Source organism: Oratosquilla oratoria, chromosome 24 (assembly GCF_046742065.1).
Source record: "Oratosquilla oratoria isolate Oo_2021 chromosome 24, ASM4674206v1, whole genome shotgun sequence".
Lineage (NCBI taxonomy): Eukaryota > Metazoa > Arthropoda > Malacostraca > Stomatopoda > Squillidae > Oratosquilla > Oratosquilla oratoria.
The window spans coordinates 47,015,765-47,036,749 of record NC_134800.1 but is presented as its reverse complement, the minus strand read 5'-3'; the positions used below and the strand labels follow the sequence as shown (position 1 = coordinate 47,036,749).

At 40.5% G+C, this 20,985-nt stretch overlaps 1 protein-coding gene across 7 annotated transcripts in view; it reads left to right on the top strand.

Moving 5' to 3' along the window:
* The window catches only part of Bruce (BIR repeat containing ubiquitin-conjugating enzyme), a 146,129-nt gene that overhangs the window by 81,064 nt on the left and 44,080 nt on the right, over nucleotides 1-20,985 (top strand). For 6 of the 7 annotated variants that reach the window (XM_076208056.1, XM_076208057.1, XM_076208054.1 and 3 more), the window contains 6 exons: nucleotides 147-452; nucleotides 584-784; nucleotides 2,109-2,345; nucleotides 2,643-2,831; nucleotides 12,156-12,452; nucleotides 13,171-13,307. In XM_076208056.1, the coding sequence (XP_076064171.1) occupies nucleotides 147-452; nucleotides 584-784; nucleotides 2,109-2,345; nucleotides 2,643-2,831; nucleotides 12,156-12,452; nucleotides 13,171-13,307 (1,367 nt within the window). The remainder of the gene's footprint in view (nucleotides 1-146; nucleotides 453-583; nucleotides 785-2,108; nucleotides 2,346-2,642; nucleotides 2,832-12,155; nucleotides 12,453-13,170; nucleotides 13,308-20,985) is intronic. The other variant, XM_076208059.1, reaches the window with a different exon arrangement.

Genomic DNA, 20,985 nt, shown 5'->3' with positions numbered 1-20,985 from the left:
TTTCCATGTATTTTGAGTGGTGGATAAGGATGGGTGTAGGAGTGGGGTGTCATACAATGAGGTGGTGGGTGTGAAGCAGGCCTTGCTGTGAAAGAACTGTGCCTTTCTGCATTGCCTCTGACTTAACATGTTCCTTTTCACCCCAGAGTGGTGCAAGGCAGAAGTGATGCGCCAGGTAGAGAGCTGTACCTCCCCGAGTGCAGGAGAAAGTGCAACAGATCTAGAGAAAGTGTCCATGGCTGAAAAGGGACGTAATGCTGAGCATACGTTGTCTTCTGCTACACCACAGGCACCTCGACAAATTACCAGGTCTATGGTACCAAGTCTTAGCACAGGATTAGTAGCCCACACCCTTAACACCTTGGCAGCCCTGTGCTCCGAGACACCCATGAGGGATTGGCTCGGGAGTGGGGAAGGTTCCGTGTTTTGGCTGCCTTTGTTGACTGTGCTAGGTAGGTTTTTTTGGTTTCAAGAGATAAAAGGATCTGTTGAGATATATTTATCTAGTTTTCTTTTCTCGTATATGTGAAATGTAATCATCCATGTACTTGCCATGTATTATACTAGTGGTGTAATGTAATAGGTGATCCTGTAGTTCGTGGGAGTGAACCATTGATTCGCGTCAGCCCTGGCTTCAACAGTAGTAGTGACATAGATTACACAAGTGTGGAGGATGCCACCATCAACCTCATGAAGAAATGCTGTCATCACCATCCTCACAATCAGCAGCTTCTAACTTCCACTCTGTGTCACCTTATTCAAAGACAAAACATTCCTCCTCCAGGTAAATATGTTTTCTACATTTTTATCAGTGTGAAAGGGCTCTTAATGTAATGTGTTCCTAAGATGATTGCTTTAATGAATTGATGATAAATTGATGTGGCTGGAAGGGCTTCCTGTCTACTCTATAAATACTTAAGTGAATGAAAGGAAGGGTTGCCAAGTAATGAAGCAGTGGGTAAACCAACTTAAAATATTAGTCCCCATTGTAGAAGTACTACTTTGCTTTTGACCTGGGCATTGGGGAGGAGACAGGGATGACCTTTCTTCCACAATGTACTAAGATAGAAAGGACAGTAAATGGGTGAAGCGAGAGTAAGGCTGGGCCAATCCATCCTCATAAAGGAGGAAAGGGCCTTGTAAAATGGAAGAAATCTTTGGTATATAGATAGATGTACATATGTATAACTGGTAGATAGCATTTTCATTATTTGAATAGAACTGAACATTTATGGCCATTATTTTTGTTTTCATTGGACATCAGTTGATAAAATTTAATTAGGGCCACACAATGTTGTCATAGAGCTTAGAACTGTTGGGGACATAATAAGTGCCCACTTGTGGTTGTCTTGCATGATGGACAGCACAGTTGTCTATTTTTAAAACTTATCAACTCGCCTCACCTCCATCAGGAGGTACCCCCCAAAGGCTGAGTTTACACTGAGCAAGTCTGGGCCGATTCTCATTGAATGCTGTGAATTTGAATAGCTGGAGGAAGACTTTGCTTGAATCTTTCTAAACTGAACACTTCAGCAATGTGTCTAACATTCATAAATGCTTAACTCCTTTCAGTTCAACATTCAGTTTCTCAATGTATAACACAAGGGTAATTTGACATCTGAACAGTGAAAGAATGAAAGATTGTAACCAAAGTTGTTTCTACTCAAATGAACTCGTAATAGTTCGGGAGAATCAGCCCAGACTTGCTCGGTGTAAAGTTGTAAACACAACCTAAGAGGCTGACACTCTGGGTCCAGGATTTCTCTCTGTGAACTTCAACTATATTTCTTGCATCTTTTCACACATGGAGGGCTTACAACTGGCAAGGTCTCTCCTCCTGCCACTACTTTGAGCCAGTGGTGTTGAAACAGTCCCACACCAATACAATACAGACCAAGGTTTCTTCCCAGAGATCTATGGGAGGATCCAAGGACCATATCCAGCCACTGGAGGGTTGCAGGTTTACCATGAACTCTAGGTAACCATTGTTATTCCTGGAGAGATGTACGGGAGGGCACATGAACCATTGCCATTCTCTGCAGGGTTGTTTGTGTCCTGTCAGAAACCTAAGGCAGCAATATATTAATAGGTCTTCCTTACATCTGCAGGAGGAGTAAGTTACTTGCACTCCCTGTCCGGTTTCACACGTCGCCTAGTGCTGCAGTTGTTACTGGAGACGGAGAAAGTTTTGGTGCACGTGGTGTGCGCCCAGGGCAGTTTGTGTACACCATCATCATGTTTGCCCCAGCTCACTCAACACCCAAAGTTTGGGGCTGGACACAAAACCAAATTGCTCTGTTTATCCACAACTGCCACAATGGCTGATATCGTCAAAATGGTCACTGGTAGGAACTTTTACCATCAGTACATGTTTTGTCAAGTTTGCTGTTAATCATTTTAATATTAAACCTGTTCTGTTGGAGTGTGGATGATCATGAGTACTACATTGTATTATTAGATATTATTTTGACTTGTATAGGAATATAAGAATATGTAGAAGATATAGAAAAGATATTTTAACTTGTTAGTAGTACTTGTTAATGTTACTACTGGTTATTTCAAGATGAAGTAGATGCATTTCTTGACCTCTGCCATAGATCTGAGGAACTTAGCCTCTTCAACCTGGACTGTATGATTTTCAGATTGGTCTAGAGGTGTTACAACTACTACAAACCCAGAGCCTGAAGTTAATGGAAATGACCGGCGTGAGTTGGGGGAAGTTGGGCTGGAGTTGGTAGACAAGCTGTATATGGCTGCAGGCGTGACAGCCAAAGATAAAAGAAGCAAAGACAAGGCAAATACTCAGGTTCAGGGAAAGTCTTCCTTAAAAGGTAAATCTTCAATATATACATACATACATTCATATACCAAGGCTTTTTCCCCCTTACAAGGGAGGTAGCCAAAAAGGAAAAGGCATAAAATCATTCCCACCCATTCCATCCCTGAATACACTCCACACCCCTCCACCCTCCCTCTTATCTTACCTCCTGGATGACGGGTCATCCCTGTACCTTGTTCACTGCCATGGGTCAGAAGCAGCGTCGCAAGACACAGCACATTCACAGCAAGGCCGCTTCATTAAATCGGCAACCCCTCCTCTCCGTCCCCCCATGCATAAAAGGAGAAGGCGGGGGAGAAATCCCTTCGGGCTGTGTCAAATTTTGCTCACACATACTACCTCACCCATTCCACATGCATCACAACATCATCCATATACGACCATTCTCCATTCACCCCTGTCTTCTGTCCTCTCCCGTCCTTCCTCAACAGACATTCCCCTCTTCCCCAAAGCCCCCTTCACCCCATCCATCCACCTCATCCTAGGACGTCCCCTCATGTTCACTCCCTCCACATCTGCTTTCCATACCTCTTTTACTAGTCTTTCTTCACTCATTCTTTCCATGTGTCCAAACCATCCTACTCTTTCATCAACCCTATCTCCCAACTCCCTTTTCACCCCCGTTCATCTCCTCACCTCCTCATTTCTCACTCTATCTAGCCTAGTAACCCCCATCATATTTCTCAGACACCTCATCTCAAACACATTCAAACTCCTCTCTTCCTCTCTTATGTTCCAAGTTTCTGCCCCATACAGTGCTGTTGGCACAATCACTCCTTCATACAGTCTCCTCTTTGCATCCATTCCCAAATGTCTATTCCTCATTACACTCTTTAATCCACCAAGGCATTTACTCGCTTCTCTCAATCTACATTCTACCTCCACCTTCACTCCACCTTTTCCTGCCACATTTACACCCAAGTATCTAAAACTATCCACTTCCTCCAGTCGCTCTCCCTTAATGCTCACTTCCAGTTTACTGCCACTTTCACCCCTTGTACATCTCATCACCTTACTTTTACCCACATTTATCTTTAGCTTTAGCTTTCTTCTATCACATACTCTCCCAAACTCTTTCACCAACTTCCTCAATCCCTCCTCCGATCCTGCCACAAGCGCAGTGTCATCAGCAAACAACAGCTGGTTCACCTCCCACTTTTCTCCATTTTCCTTAACCATCTCCAATCCCTGACCCACTACCCTTGCATTTACCTCTCGCACTACCCCATCCATGTATAAGTTGAACAGCCAGGGCGACATAATGCATCCTTGACGAAGTCCCACCTTTACCTCAAACCACTCAGTCTCACCATTTCTAATCTTGACACAAGCTCTACTAATAAAAACTCTTGACAGCTCCTAGAAGTTTTCCTCCTATCCCATATATCTGCATAACCTCCCACAGTGCCTTTCTGTCTACGGTATCGTAAGCCTTTTCCAGATCCATAAAAGCCAAAAAACATCCTTCCCCTTTCCTATAGCTTTCTTACATATCTGTCTTACCACAAAGATCTGATCTACACAACCTCTACCCGTCCTAAATCCACACTGTTCCTCACCAATTACTCCTTCTGTTCCTCTCCTAATCCTCTCAATCGGGATCCTCCCATAAGCCTTCCCAACTACACTTAACAAGCTAATCCCTCTGAAACTACTACATTCACACTTGTCCCCTTTTCCCTTGTAAAGAGGAACTATACAGGCACTTCTCCAGTCCTCCGGCACTCTACCCTCTCTCCAGCAACCATTAAATAACCTCACCATCCAGTCCACCATCACTGTACCTCCCTTTTTCAGACATTCTGCATGGCATCCATCCAGACCAGGTGCCTTACCTGCTTTCATCATCTTAACAACTGCCTTCACTTCATCCTTCCTTATTTCTCCTCCATTTTCCTCACTCATCACTCTCATTTTCTTAGCATTTCCCACTGCAACTATCTTTCCCTCCCTATTCTCCTTCACATTAAGCAACTCCCTAAAATATTCTGCCCATCTTCCCCTTACTGCCTTCTCCTCCATTATCATCTCTCCATTTGCACCTTTTACCTTTTCTTCTCTACTTGATTCGCCTCCTCTTCCTCTCTTAATTTCTTTCCAAAACATCTTTTTATTACTTTCAAAATTTTCTGTCATACTCTTACCCCACTTCACATCTGCTCTCCTCTTTGCCTCCTTTACCTTTTGCTTTACTTTTCTTTTCTTTGTACCTCTCATATGACTCCCTCATCCTATTTTGTAACCAATCTGTGAAAGCTCGCTTCTTCTCTTCTACAACCTTCTTTGTTTCCTCATCCCACCATTCACTACCCTTCCTTCTATTTCCTCCTGTCCTTCTTGTTCCACACACCATCCTTGCACACTTTGTGACTCCCTCCTTGAACCATCCCTATTTCTCCTCCACACCTAGCTCTACTCTATCCTATACTCCCCCCCACTCCTCCTTCAGCTTCTTCTTGTACTCCTTCTCCTTTTCCTTTTCATTTAAAGAGTTCACTCTAAGCACCTCCCTACCTTTTGTCCCTTTCCTTTTTCTCCATCTATCCTCCACTCTCAACTTACCTTCCACCAAAAAATGATCTGATATTCCCCCACCCTCTCCCCTTAGCACATGTACATCCTTAACTATTCCTATCATAGTCCTATTTACCACTACATAATCCATCAACGCTCTATCTACCACCCTTCCCTCCACCACCCTCTCCCATGTGTACTTATGCTTGACTTTCTTCCGAGACACTGTATTTGCTATCATCAACTCTCTAGACACATTTCCACCATCAACTCTTCACTACTATTCTTTCCTGGAACTCCACATTTCCCAACCACTTCATCAATTGGACCATTTCCTACCCTAGCATTAAGGTCTCCCAGTACTATTACATTGACATTTCTCCCTAAATCCTCTATGCACTCATTTAAATCTATCCAAAAGGCCTCCATTTCTTCTACACTCTTCTCACTGCCAGGCCCATATGCACTTACAAAGATCCACATCTCCTTTCCCAGTTTCACCTTCATCCACATTATCCTTGAGGAAACCTCCTTCCACTCCACTACACGTTTACCTATCTCTTCACTTACTAGAATAGCCACCCCTTCCCTCCCTCGCCCTCTCTTCACTCCTGATAACCTCCCACTTACACTCATCCTTCCCTTTCAACTTAGTTTCACTCAAAGCCAACACATCCATCTTTCTTCTCACAAACATACTACCTATCTCTTCCCTTTTACTCTCATCTGTACCACATCCACGCACATTAAAAAACCCAAACCTTAGGGTGCTGGTCGGAAAACTCCCAGACCCTCTTATGCCTTTACTTTTTCGTTTAGGAATGTCCCCTGTGGGGCTACAAGGAGAAGGATGCCTAGTCCCACTCCCCGTCCCTTTCTTCTCGCCTCTTACAATCCAAGTGGAAATACTTGGTGGCAGTATTCTTTTCCCCACAGCAGAGAATGAATACTCAGAGAAATGGTACAGGACAGCAGCAAGGGGTTGGGGGACAGCATAACGGAGGGACTGTTGTAGTATAAAAGTATCATCATTTCTCTATGAAGAGTTTTCCTCTATCATAGACAAAATGATGTGTGGTTCTGGTCCGTAGGGGCGCCCCATATAGACCCTAAAGTATCAACTGCATGCTACTTTGCCACAATAACAAGCAGCCAATACCCCAGACAGTTTATTTTGTTATCCCTTCCCCAAAAAATATGAACACTTGTTCACTTTCTGTTTTCTCTCTCTCTCTCTCTCTCTCTCTCATACACACACACGTCAGTCAAAGTGACAATGAAGTTTGGACTCTGGAAAAATCTACAATTTTTGTGGATCTCAGCAACGAGTACCTGCGTTGCATTAATAGGGAAGGGGAAAGCTCGTGGTGTAGTGGGAAGGTGAAGAAAAAGAAGGGGAGGGATTACTGAGGAAAATGGACGGAAATGAGGAAGGGGATGAATGGGCCCAGGAGGTCAGACGGCATGTCAACAAGAGAGGGGCAGACGACAGTGGTGAAGATGAAGAGATTAGTAAAAATGTAAAAATTAGAAATGTAGATAAAAGCAGTGCAATGGAAGATGAAGATAATTATTTCCATGGATTTAGTGAGGGAGGAAATGACAACCTCCCCCAACTAGAAAATTTAGAGGAGAAACTAAAAGAAATGAATGAAATATGGGAGGTTAGGTTTAACCAATTAACACTAGTTACCCAAAGAGTTGATAAATTGAAAGAACTAAAGAAGGAGAATCAAAACCTAACTAAAGAAATAGAAGAATTAAAAAGACAGTTAAGAAAAGTAAAGGATGAGAATGAGGAATTAAAGAGGAATAATAAAGAGAATAAAGAGTCCATAGCAAAAGAGGTAAATAGTTGGAAAAAAGTGCAAGAGAACAATAAAATTGAATTTAGAGATATAGTGGAACAGCAGATGAAAGAACAAACTAAGGACACAGTTATTAAAGTGATGAGGGAGGAGAATATAGTAAGAGACATAGCAGATATAAAGAAATGTATAATTATATTACAGATGGAAGAGAAGTATAATCCAAATAGGACTACAAGAATAAAGAAGGAAAAGGAAAAAGTAAATAAGATATTAGAAGTAGTTCAAGAAGATGAACCAGAAACAGGGAAAGAAATAGAATAGGGAAATACAATACAGATATGACCAGACCAATTAAGGTTAAATTCAGGTCACAAACTACAGCAGAGAATATCTTAGCAAAAACAGGGAAACTAGCAGACAGTGATCAATATAAACAGGTATGGATAAAAAGAGAAATGAATAAAGAGGAAAGAGGAATAGAAAACAAAAGGACTAGGAGCTAAGGGGAAAAAATGAGAAAACAGTCAGACAAAGAGAAATTCTATTGGAGAGTAGTGAATATGAAAGTGAGGAAATGGTTCATAGCAGAGAAAAACAGAAGAGAAACAGAAAACATAATGGAAGTAGCAGAAAATTAAGTGTCTTACACAAATATAGGTGGCTTAATAACAGGCTTGAATGAACTGAATGATTACCTGAAGGAAAAAGAACTGGACATAATGGGAATTGTAGAGACAAAATTGAAAGGTCCACTACCACCCAATAGTGTAGGACATGGTGCATATAATTGTTGGATTAGAAACAAAGAGGTAAAACAAGGGAGTGGAGTTATGTTCCTAAATGGAAAGAATAGAGTAGAGATGATTGTGATGTAAGTGGAGGACAGGGATGGGAAGAGCAGGAAGTTTGTAGTAAATTATGTGCCTCCTAAAACGGCTTCGTGGGAAGAGAAAGAACACAAAAATATGGTAGAAGACACAAGGATAACACTAAATAAGATAATGGAAGATGGAGGAAGAATAGTTATAATGGGTGACTTTAATTGTAAAGAAATCTGCTGGGAAGAGATGACAGTGAAGTGTGGAGACAACCTATGGGGTAGTGTACTACTTGATATGATTATAGAACATACAATGATGCAATGGATACAAGAGAGTACTAGGTATAGAGATGAGGAAGAACCATCGAGACTGGACCTAATAATCACATCAGAACCTGAAATAGTGGACAAGATTGAATATAAGACACCAATAAGTAAAAGTGACCACATATTGGATGAACTGGAACTAAATGAGGAAAAATACTTGGAGAAAAAAAAATGAACAATAGAGAGAGGGAAGATTGATGTATAAAAAAAAAAAAAATTTGATCAAATAAGAGAATTCTTTCAAAAAGCAGACTGGGAAAGAATACACAAGGAGGAAATGACAGTAGAAGAGAAATGGAATATTTTGACAAAAATTTATAAAGAATATGTAAAATGTTGGTACAACAAAAGATGTAGGGAGTTAAAAGACAAAAGGGATAAAGCTTAGATAAAATGGAAAAAGACAAAAGACCTGAAAAATGGTAAACATATACTAGGTATAGAAATGAATATATACAAGTGTGCAGAGAAGAAAAGAGAAAATACGAAAAAGGTGTCAGAAAAATGTAAAGATCAACCAAAACTATTTTACAGATTTGTAAACAGCAAACTGAAAAACAAACGAGTTAGAGAAACTACGACAAGGAGTTGAATACACAGAGGAAATAGAAATGGTAGAAATTATGAACAAGCATTTTAAATCGGTGTTTACAAGAGAGAACATACAATTTAGAGATATCGAGTGGGAGGAGAAAGTCCCCCCTATGAAAGAGAGAAGTAGCAAGGAATGAAATAATGAATCACCTGAGTAATCTCGATGTCAGAAAATCGCATGGACCAGATGAAATGGCAAACTGGATTTTGAGAGAATTCAGGAATGAACTAACACAAAATAGTCTAATAAGCAGTTCATTGAAAGAAGGAAAAGTTCCAGAAGATTGGAAAAGAGCAAATATAGTACCAATATATAAAGGGGGAAACAAGGAAGACTACTAACTACAGACTGGTCTCTCTTACAAGTACGATAGCTAAAATTTGTGAAAGAAGGATCAAATAACATGGGTAAGGCATTTGGAAAAACTTATACATGGATGGGGTAGTGCGAGAGGTAAATGCAAGGGTAGTGGGTCAGGGATTGGAGGTGGTTTAAAAAAATGGAGAAAAGTGGGAGGTGAACCATCTGTTGTTTGCTGACGACACTGTGCTTGTGGCAGGATCGGAGGAGGGATTGAGGAAGTTGGTGACAGAGTTTGGGAGAGTATGCGATAGAAGAAAGCTAAAGATAAATGTGGGTAAAAGTAAGGTGATGAGATGTACAAGGGGTGAAAGTGGCAGTAGACTGGAAGTGAGCATTAAGGGAGAGCGACTGGAGGAAGTGGATAGTTTTAGATACTTGGGTGCAAATGTGGCAGGAAAAGGTGGAGGTAGAATGTAGATTGAGAGAAGCGAGTAAATGCCTTGGTGGATTGAAGAGTGTAATGAGGAATAGACATTTGGTAATGGATGCTAAGAGGAGACTGTATGAAGGAGTGATTGTGCAAACAGCACTGTATGGGGCAGAAACATGGAACATAAGAGAGGAAGAGAGAAGGAGTTTGAGATGAGATGTCTGAGAAGTATGATGGGGGTTACTAGGCTAGATAGAGTGAGAAATGAGGAGGTGAGGAGGAGAACGGGGGTGGAAAGGGAGTTGGGAGATAGGATTGATGAAAGAGTATTAGGATGGTTTGGACACATGGAAAGAATGAGTGAAGAAAGACTAGTAAAAGAGGTATGGAAGGCAGATGTGGAGGGAGTGAACATGAAGGGACGTCCTAGGATGAGGTGGATGGATGGGGTGAAGGGGGCTTTGGGGAAGAGGGGAATGTCTGTTGAGGAAGGACGGGAGAGGACAGAAGACGGGTGAATGGAGAATGGTTGTATATGGATGATGATGTGATGCATGAGGTGGAATGGGCGGGGGATAGGGGGTGAGGTATTATGTGTGAGCAAAATTTGACACAGCCCGAAGGGATTTCTCCCCATCTTCTCCTTTTATGCATGGGGGGACGGAGAGGGGGGACGCCAATTTAATGAAGCGGCCTTGCTGTGGATGTGCTGTGTCTTGCGACACTGCTTCTGACCCAGGGCAGTGGACAAGGTGCAGGGATGACCCGTCATCCAGGAGGTGCTAATATAAGAGGGAAGAGGGAGGGTGGAGGGGTGTGGAGTGTATTCAGGGATGGATTGGGTGGGAATGATTTTATGCCTTTTCCTTTTTGGCTACCTCCCTTGTAAGGGGGAAAAAGCCTTGGTATATGTATGTATGTATGTACTAAATCCAAGGCAAATTGGATGTAGACAAGGACGATCATGCATCACAAACTTAATGTGTTTCAATTCAAGGCTAATAGATGTAATACAAGAAAGAGATGAATGGGCTGATTGTGCATTTCTAGACCTGAAAAAGGTTTTGATAAGGTGCCACACAAGAAATTGCCAAAGAAATTAGAAACTGCAGGAGGAATACAGGGCAAACTGCTGAAGTGGATGGAAGACTTCTTGCATGAAAGAAAAATGAGTGATGATGAGAGGCAAACACTCTAATTGGAATGAAGTGATTAGTGGAGTTCCACAAGGAACAGTTCTGGCCCCAATAATGTTTGCTATATATATTAATGATATGGATAAAGGAATTGAAAGTTATATGAGCTTCTTTGCGGACGATGCTAAATTGTTGAAAAAAGTGAACACTGTAGAAGATTGAGTCGCTGCAGAGTAATCTCAATAAAATATGGGAATGGAGTAGGAAGTGGGAGATGGAATTGAATATTAAGAAGTGTAGTATAATGGAATTTGGAAGAAGCAAAAAAAGAATAGTGGGATCATATAAAAAGGGAGAGGAAGAAATGAAAAAAGTAGAAAATGAGAAGGACCTGGGAGTCATTATTATGAATAATATGTCCCCTGATAAGTATATAAACAAAATTTTTGGAGAAATTTATAATTTGATAAGAACAATTAAAGTGGCACTTACCTGGACGAAGAAATGGTGAAGAAAATACTAGTCATTTTGATAAGACCAAGATTGGAGTATGCAGTGACGATGCGGTCACAAAGTACAAAAAAATGTATAACAAAACTTGAAAGAATACAAAGAACAATTACGAAATTCGCACCAACACTCTCAGAACTATCATATGAATAGAGACTAGCAAAACTTGAGCTACAGACATTAGAGCAAAGAAAAGAGAGAGGAGACTTGATTTCTATTTATAGAACCATGAAAGGCATAGAAACTATTGATAGGATCTGATAAAATGGGATAGTAGAGATACAAGAGGACACGGAAAGAAAATCAAGAAAGACGGTTATAGAAGAGACCTGAAAAAGAACAGCTTTCCCCTTAGGGTAATAGACATTTGGAACAAGTTAGATGAGAATGTGGTGTGTGCAAAAACGATACACAAATTTATAAACAGTCTAGATAAAACGAGATATGAAGACGAGACACCACGAGCATAGCTCCCCTTCCCGTAAAATACAACTAGGTAAATACACCCCCTTCCTTTGTTCAAATCTGTTCTAGTTCTGCCTTTTCATCGTCCGTCTCATCTCTTGCTTTTGGAAGTGTCTGGATTACCCCTGCCCCTGCTCTCAATCTGCAGTGGTTTTAACCCTTAGTATATGATTATGCTGACATTGACATCATGAGGTGCAAGCGGATATATGAGGATGCTGGCATCCTGATTATATCTATTTTGTTCTTGTAGCTGAATGAAGACTACTGTGTAACTGGTTTGTAGGTGTGTCACAAAAGCCCCTAAGTATTGATTACTATAGAACCAATACTCCAGTATGGGAATGATGTTTAGAAACATTTAAGAAATTCTGTTAATGCAGTTGATGTACTTTTTCTCCACAGAACAAGATACCTCTCTGGCCAGTGGTAAGGTATCTTCACCACTTCCCACATCAACGGTTCGAACACCTAGTATGACTACTGTTACTACCACTACTACTGCCAGTACAGTTAATGCGACTGCCTCTACTACCAACACAAGCCATTACATCTTAGTGCATGACAGCCTAGGCACGGGGAGCGGACTACCAAGTATCATGACCTTAGGACAAGTAATGGCAGCACTGCGTAATGAAGGACAGGCTCCTACACCTCATGTTTCACTCCGACTCCTGCAGCAAAGTCGAGAGTTGTCCAGAGGTCAGTTTAAGGTCTGAGTAGTAGTTTTTCTAAGATGGTTAGTTTTTATTGCATGGGGACAGAACTTGTGCAGTATAAGATGAGACTTCATTTCTCCTCACCCCCTCCCCCTCACCTCCTCTCCCCTTCTCCCCCTCTCTCCCTCTCTCCCTCTCCCCTTCTCCCCCTCTCTCCCTCTCCCCTTCTCCCCCTCTCTCCCTCTCCCCTTCTCCCCCTCTCCCCTTCTCCCCCTCTCTCCCTCTCCCCTTCTCCACTTTTCCCCTTCTCCCCCTCTCCCCCTCCCTTCTTCTCCACTTTTCCCCTTCTCCTCTTCCCTCTTCCCTTCTCTCTTTCCTTTTCCTCCTTTTTCCTCTCCTTCCTCCCTCCCCCCTACACACTTTACCTCGTTCCCTTTTTCTCTCCTCTTTCTCCTGTCTCTCTCATCCCTGTTCCTAGCTCCCTATTTTCTCAGTATTGTGTGGTCTGCCAGTGTGCTCCTTTGTTGTTTGAGCACTAAAAGCTCTTTTGTGTTTTTATTGACCTTTGGTTTCAACAAATATTTGATACTTGTTATTGGTATGTCATGAGGTGAGGACCTTTCACAACAACAACAGCAACTACTATAATTACTACTAACATGCAGTGTAATATTCTCTATGTATGAAAATTACTTGTGTTTCCATGACCTGGCACTGTAAGTAATATTCATTTTTGAATTGCTCTTTTATCTTTGCCAAAGATACTGAAGCCAGCCGAGATGCATCCTTGGCCTTAACAGTGCCTCTGCCATCAACTCTTCATGTCTTCACAAACCAAGGTGGACTGTCTCTCCTTGCACAGCATATGTCACTGCTTTATCCTGACACATCTCAACAGGTAGGTAACTGTCCTATGTGGCATAGCTTAAAGCTCTTTTTTGTAATATTTGAACGGTTATTGTATCATACAGTTAAGTTGTCTGTCTGGAAGTTCAGCCGCATTTCTGAACATGGGAAAGTAGAGCATTGATATTATGCTCCAGATTAGTTGTGTTAAGGTCACTCATCTATATATATATTGAGAGTTTTTTTTTTTTTTCCTTGGTTATTGGTGGTGGGGGGGAAGGAGACTCCATTGTACACACTCTTGGTTCCTAGTAGATGATTGTTCTGAGATCCTCTGCCCTAGTTGCCAGCGAAGAGGTTTGTCAGTGATTTCTTTTCATTGTTGTGGGTGTCCAACTCAAGGATCTTTTTTGACAGGATATGTATAGGGACTGTCAGAAGCTTTGTTTACATCTGTTGGAGCTGTAGCCACCACACAATAGCACATACACTCAAAAACATTCCATCACAAATAAACAACAGCATAATATATGGCAAACATTAAAGGAGCCAATACAGAGCCTTGTGGGACGCCACTCTTCACGTCTTCCCAGTTCAAATTTTTGTCTCAAAGTACCACTCTCGTTTTTCTCCCAATTAAGAAATCCTTTATCCATTCCAGCAGCTTACCTTGTATTCCTCCTATTGTTTCAATTTTTCTTATTGATTTTTTATGTGGTACTTTGTCAAATGTCTTCTGCAAGTCCAAGAAGGCACAATCTGCCCAGCCATCTCTTTCTTGTATTATCTCAATTAATCTCGAGTAAAAGCAAATTAGGTTTGTGGTACACGATCTTCCACTTCTAAAGCCAAATTGTTTAGGGTTTACTATTTTATTTTCTTCCAAGTGTTTGGTCCATTTGTTTCTGATAACTTTTTCGCATATTTTTGCTACTGTGCTTGTAAGGGATACCAGTCTGAAGTTGGTAGGATCTTCCCTATTTCCTCCTTTATATATTGGTACTATGTTTGCATCACAATGCACTTACCTTTGTCAACTGTATCTCTCACCCAATTTTCCTTTTCTTTAATTACTTTCATAACTGTTTCTTTTGTATTTTCCTCCATCTGCTTTTGTAATATTTCTCTAAAAGAAATTTTTGATTTTCCTGTTCTTATTTCCATTGATTTTTTACCAATGAGGTCTGTTTCTTTGATTGACTCTTCCACCATTCCGGTCACTACTTGTAATTGCTCTTTGACCTCCTTTTTCAGTTCTTCATTTTTATTTTTGTCCTCTTTCTTCATTCTTTTGCTTTCTCTTTTGAGGATTTCAATTTTGTTCTTTAGGTCACTTAATTCTTTAATTGTTTGCTCATTACTCTTATGCAAAGTAACCAGTTCCCTAAGTACAGCTCGGTAATCCAGTTTTAAATCTAAGATTTATTCCATTAAGTCATTTACTTTGCAATTTCATAATGCATTACTCTATCTAATTTCTCTATCTATATCTAAGCTTTTACCTATTTCACCTGGGTTTCTGTGAAACCCTGAAAAACTGTTATTTTCCCACCTTTGGTTTTTCCTTGGAGCATCTATCAAGCAATGTCTTTTGGGGATGACACATCTTGGACTTTCTACTATGCTTACATCCAGTCCTCTCTTCGTTGGTTCGCTTATTATTTTTTCTTCTTTTTCTTTCTCCATTTTACCAAAACTATACTTTTTTCAAGAACTGGATTTCTTTTACTGGTCACTTGAGAACAACAGCTTACCCATCCTACACAATAACAACTGGTTTCCTTCTTGTTCAGTGACAAAACCACTAGATATGCGCTCAATCGCTGCACTTCCTTTCGCTTCGGTGTCCAGTGTGTGATAGGGCGGAGTTCATGATGTTAATCTGAATCATCAAAGTATTGCAAACATGTAGAGCTGCTTCAGTTCCTTCATAAACATAACGTACACATAGCACCTAATGCAGAAAATGAGAGAGAGAGAGAGAGAGAGTGGGTATGGGTTTGGTTTGTGGATGTAGGTGTATTGCATGGTGGAAAAAGATCTTGTTGTATTGAATGCATAGTAAAAAGAAAACCAGTCAAACATGTTCACTTGTTGACGATGATGAAACACATCATAGTTAAGTGTAGTGTACTTTCACATTGTAAAGGGTGTAATGGCATGTTGGGAATGAAGGCTGGCAGTGTGGGTTTGAGATTGAAAGATAATGCTGAGGTTGCATGTTACAGTGACTTGTAAGATAGATACTTATTGCATTCATTTTCTGTATGGCATATTTGTATAAGATATGGATTAGAAATCTAAATAACCTCTTCAGTGCGAATTAAATTCTCGCTCGCAGCATCGGATGCCTAATGTACGTTGCATCACACCACTCGTGTTATGAAATATTAAAGTCTTTGCTGTATTATTTGTTGTCTTTCACTCGAGTAATAACAAACAGAAAACATGATCAAACCAGTTCACAGAATTTGGGGGTCACCTGGCCACAACTACAAAATAAATATAATCAAGACCCTGATGCTAGCATCCTTGTACTTATGCCTCACGACACTTACGTTGGTATCATTGTATGGAAGAGGTTAAGATAGTGTATGAAAAATCTGTGTATTTACCTAATTGTACTGTATACAGTGGCTGCGAAAAGTTTGGGCGCAAAATTATAGGCGCCCCAACTTTCCCCTAAACTCAAAACATGCGAAAAATACAACTTTCCACCCAAACTTTTCGCTATTTTTCAATGCTAGCGTTTGTACCCGTATTTAGCCAAGACAATACACACTATTTGGCAACTCTGTTTAGGCGCACTCGATGTCACATGGAGTCTGTTTCTAAACATCTCACGGAGAGTAGTCTTTTTTTTGCGGTGGTCTCTGTTTTTGTGCCTTGATATCTCCGTAATGGGAAGTGGTAAAGAGCTGGAAAGAGACACAGTTGTTACAATCATAACCCTCTATAAGGAGGGTTATAAGTGTAAAGATATTGCTACTCGTGTGGGAATTGGAGTGCGTCAAGTGCAAAAGTGGACCAAGAAATTTCGAGACGAAGGAAGTGACATCATTCGTACTCCAAAGCATCGCTCTGGTCGGCCAAGGAAGATATCAAATCGTACTTCTACGGTTCTAACTGCCTCCTAATAACCGTAGGAGGCAGTTAGAACCGTGTGAATAGTGTGTATTGTCTCGGCTAAATACGGGTACAAACGCTAGCATTGAAAAATAGCGAAAAGTTTGGGTGGAAAGTTGTATTTTTCGCATGTTTTGAGTTTAGGGGAAAGTTGGGGCGCCTATAATTTTGCGCCCAAACTTTTCGCGGCTACTGTAGATGATATACTAATGAGGTCCTATTTATTTATTTATTTTTTTTTTTATTATTATTTTTTTTTTTCCCTCAACTATTGTATGTAGCTGTGAATTTGTTTATGTATTTGATTTGAACTATAATAGCTGGTAAGCTATTCCTGGAATTAATGTATTTGTATGGAAAACTATTTCTTGGCATTGTTTACACTTTTGAATTTCTTCCCATGATTTCACAACTGTTGTTCCAGTTGACAAGATCTTCTGTCAGTTTTATCAACTCCCTTTCCTGACCAGAACACTACTATAAGTCATGTCTTTCTCTCTTTTTATTTAAGGGCTCTAATATCTTCCAGTTTTTACAAAAATCTATTATGAGGTACTTCATCATATGCCCTCTCCAAATCCAGGTATACACTATCTTTCCAAGCTTTTCTTGAAGCATGTTTCTCTTCTGCCCTCTCCCTCTTCCTCCCCTCTGCTCACTCCTCACCCTCTCCTTTTCCTCTCTTCTACCTCTCCTCTCCCTCTCCTCTTTCTGTCCCTTTCCCTCTCTGCCCAAGATGAAAACTTGGTGTAAAATATTGTATTAATAATGTCACGTGATGTATGTGGCTACATTTTCAAGTCACATCATGCATGTGGCTGTGCATTGTCATTTATCTTCTACCTCGGTTGACTTCCAAATTGTGCTTTTACCCCAGACATACATACATACATATATACATACATGTATGCATACATGTATATACCAAAGGCTTTTTCTCCCTTACAAGGGTAACCAAAGTCAAAAGGCATAATTTCATTCCTACCCCTTTGAACTTCACCCCATTCACCACCCCTACCTCCCTCTTATCTTGGCTCCTCCTGGATGATGGGTTATCCCTATATCTCACCCATCATTTTGAATACAATTACATGTACAAAATCAGTAGGCTCATGTTATCACACAGGGGTGGCAATATACACTGCATACAACATTACCTGCTACAGTATGAACAGCTGAATTGCATCATCAATGGTTGATGCATTTTGCAATAGATGTTGCATCATATATCTAATGTGCTCTTTTGAATTTGGAACCTTTGATTGCTTCAACAACTGTTATACTGACAGAAGATACAACCAGACACGAACTGTGAACTTGTTCAGTATTCCAGTGTTTAAGTTTGAGTGCAGGTAGGAGCTTCAGAGCAATTTTAACTGAAAATGTGAACAGTCCACTATTATATAATGTTCTGTTTATTTTAGTTTTATTGATATAGATGATTGTATAATATGGAAAGTGTGCAACAAGTGCTGATAAGTGACTGCTCCCGTAAGTGGAGAAAGACAGAATCTGATGGAGAAATCACAGATTCCCTGTTGTAAAGACATCAATCAAATCTCTAAACAACAAAATGTGGGGAACTATAAAATCATCAAAAACTCAATTGAATTCCCCCTACCCATGAAGCAATTGGATCAACTCAAAGAAAAATACCATCATCAAAAGAGCAATGCTGTCAGTATCAATTATAAACACTTCTCCAAAACAGGTTTCAAGTGCACAATTCCAGAAAACAAGAAAATAAGGTTAAAAAAATAGACTTAATAAAGATGCCACCCTCTTTTTCAAATAAAGATGTGGAAGGGGCAATAATAAAATAGACACTCCTATACAGATGGTCCAGATATGATCTCACACATGTATCTAAAACACCTAGGCCCAAATTCAGTAAAGGTGTTGACTGATACTTTCAACCACTCCTAGTAGGACAACAAAATTTTAGCGTTCTGAAAAATCCACTGGGAAAGAGCCCATATAATAACCATATTGAAATTAAATAACATGCATATTCCAACATGTTTTCCCCCTTACAAGGGAGGTAACCAAAAAACAAAGGCATAAAATCCACTCCCACCCATTCCATCCTCACATATTCCACTCCCATTCACCCCCCTCCCTCCCTCTTATCTTGGCTCCTCCTGGATGATGGGTTATCCCTGCATCTTGCCCACTGCCCTGGGTCAGAAATAATGTAGCAAGACACAGCACATCCATAGCAAGGCTGCTTCATTTAATTGGCAACCCCCCTTCTCCGTCTCCTCATGCAGAAAAAGAGAAGACTGGAAGAAATCCTTTTGGGCTGCATCAAAATATCATTTATGCATGCTCCCTCACCCCCCATCCCCTACCCACTCCCTTCCATGCATCACAGCATCATCCATACACAACCATTCTTCACTCACCCCTATTTCCTTCTCCCTTCCTCAACAGACATTCCTCTCTTTCCAAATGTCCCTTTACCCCATCCATCCATTTCATCCTTGGTCACCCCCTCATGTTCACTCCTTCCACCTCTGCCTTCCACACTTCTTTTACTAATATTTACTTATTCTTTCCATGTGTCCAAATCATCCCAATACTCTTTTATCAACACTATCTCCCAACTCCCTTTCCATCCCCCCTACTCTCCTCTTCAACTCGTTTCTCACTCTGTCCAGCCTAGTAACCCCTACCATACTTCTCAGGCATATCATCTTAAACACATCTAAACTTTTCCTATCTTATGTTCCATAGGTAAATGTTTGATGGAGTGTGGTTGAGTGGAAGGAGGTTTCTTTTAGGTTAATGTGTATGAAGGGGAAACTGGGTGGGAGATGTGGGTTTTTGTATGCATATGGGCCTGGTAGTGAGAAGAGAGTAGAGTAAAGGGAGGCTTTTTAGATAGATTTGAATGAGTGCAAAAAGGGTTTAGGGAGAAATATCAATGTAGTGGTATTTGGAAATCTTAATGCTAGGATAGGAAATGAACCAATAGATGGAGTGGTTGGGAAGTGTGGAATTCCAGGAAAAAATTGTAGTGGAGAGTTGATGGTGGAGAAATGTCTACAGAGAGAGTTAATGATAGCAGATACAATGTTTAAGAAGAAAGTCAAGCATAAGTACACATGGGAGAGGGTGGTGGATAGAAGGGTGGTAGATAGGGCTTTAATGGGCTATGTAGTGGTAATCAGGAGAAGAGTAAGAAGAGTTTTGGGTATACATGTTCTAAGGGGAGAGAGGGAGGGAATATCAGATTATTTTTTGGAAGTTGAGAGTGGAGGATAGATGGAGAAAGAGGAAAAGGGCAGAAGATAGGGAGGTACTTAAAGTGTTTAAAGGAGAAGGAGTACAAGAAGAAGCTGAGAGAGGAGTGGGAGGGAGTAAAGGATAGAGTAGAACTAGAGGTGGAGGAAGAATGGGGATAGTTGAAGGAGGGAGTCACAATAGACACAAGGTTTGCAAAGTTGGTGTGTGGAATAAGGAGGATGGGAGGAAATAGAAGGAAGGGTAGTGAGTGGTGTGATGATGAAGGTTATAGAAGAGAAGAAGAAATTAAACTAACAGAAAACCCAGCACCTTTCAGAATTGTCTTGTTACTCTCTACCATATCCAAATTAATGGAAAGATTGGTAGCAGAAAGAAACACCTCCATTTCCACAAATCAATATGTATTCAAGGAGGGACACTCCACCAGCACACTTATCACAAGCATCACACTACAGGTGCTGAAGGTATTTAATGAAAAATTGCCACCATAAAGAATGGTCATGGTAGCAAAAGACATAAACAAGGGATCAGATAAAGTTCATAGACATGTACTGTAGATAAAGATCATAGCAAGAGACTTCTTGGCTGGCAGACAGTGCAGAGTAACCCAAAAGAATAAAATCTAAAGGACTCAAGGACTATAAATGTCCCTAAGTCCCTCAGTCCCTCAGTCCCTCCCTGATGTAGCCACATGACACCAATGATAACCCAGTAAAGTAACTACAAAATAGGTGCTAAGAACACTGAAGCATACTTGGAAAAACTAGAACAGTTTCTGAGAAATTATAGAATGGAGGCTTCCTTCCAAAAAAAATCATCACTAACACTCAACTATAGTCCCATGGCATGGTGCATATGAAAGGTAAACAAGTATAGACATCCTACAAATTATACAAAATGAAGCATTGAGAATAATAACATGGTGCACTAAAACCATCCCAATAGAATGACACAGAAACCAAAATCTTCCTCGTTTAACATCACATGATAGGCATACAGTTCTATGCAAGAACCCTCACCCCTACTCACCCATCTACATCACACAGGCTGAATCACCTGGGGTTGGGGGGGGGATAGCATCATAATACTCGGATATCTACAACAACCCTCCACTTGCACTGCATAACACATCTACACACATCTGCACAGAAATACATTTACATTTGGATCACAAAACAAGCACTCCAAGACTGCTCATAAAATAGGGGTTTATGATAAAAAAAGATGTAAACTAGCAAATTTTTATCAAATAAACCTGTTCAAATATTGTAATATTTATCAAGTGTAAGGTTGTGTGAGGCAAAAAAGCAAGAAGTAAAAAATTTTGAGTGAAACTTTGAGTGCACCTCTGGCAC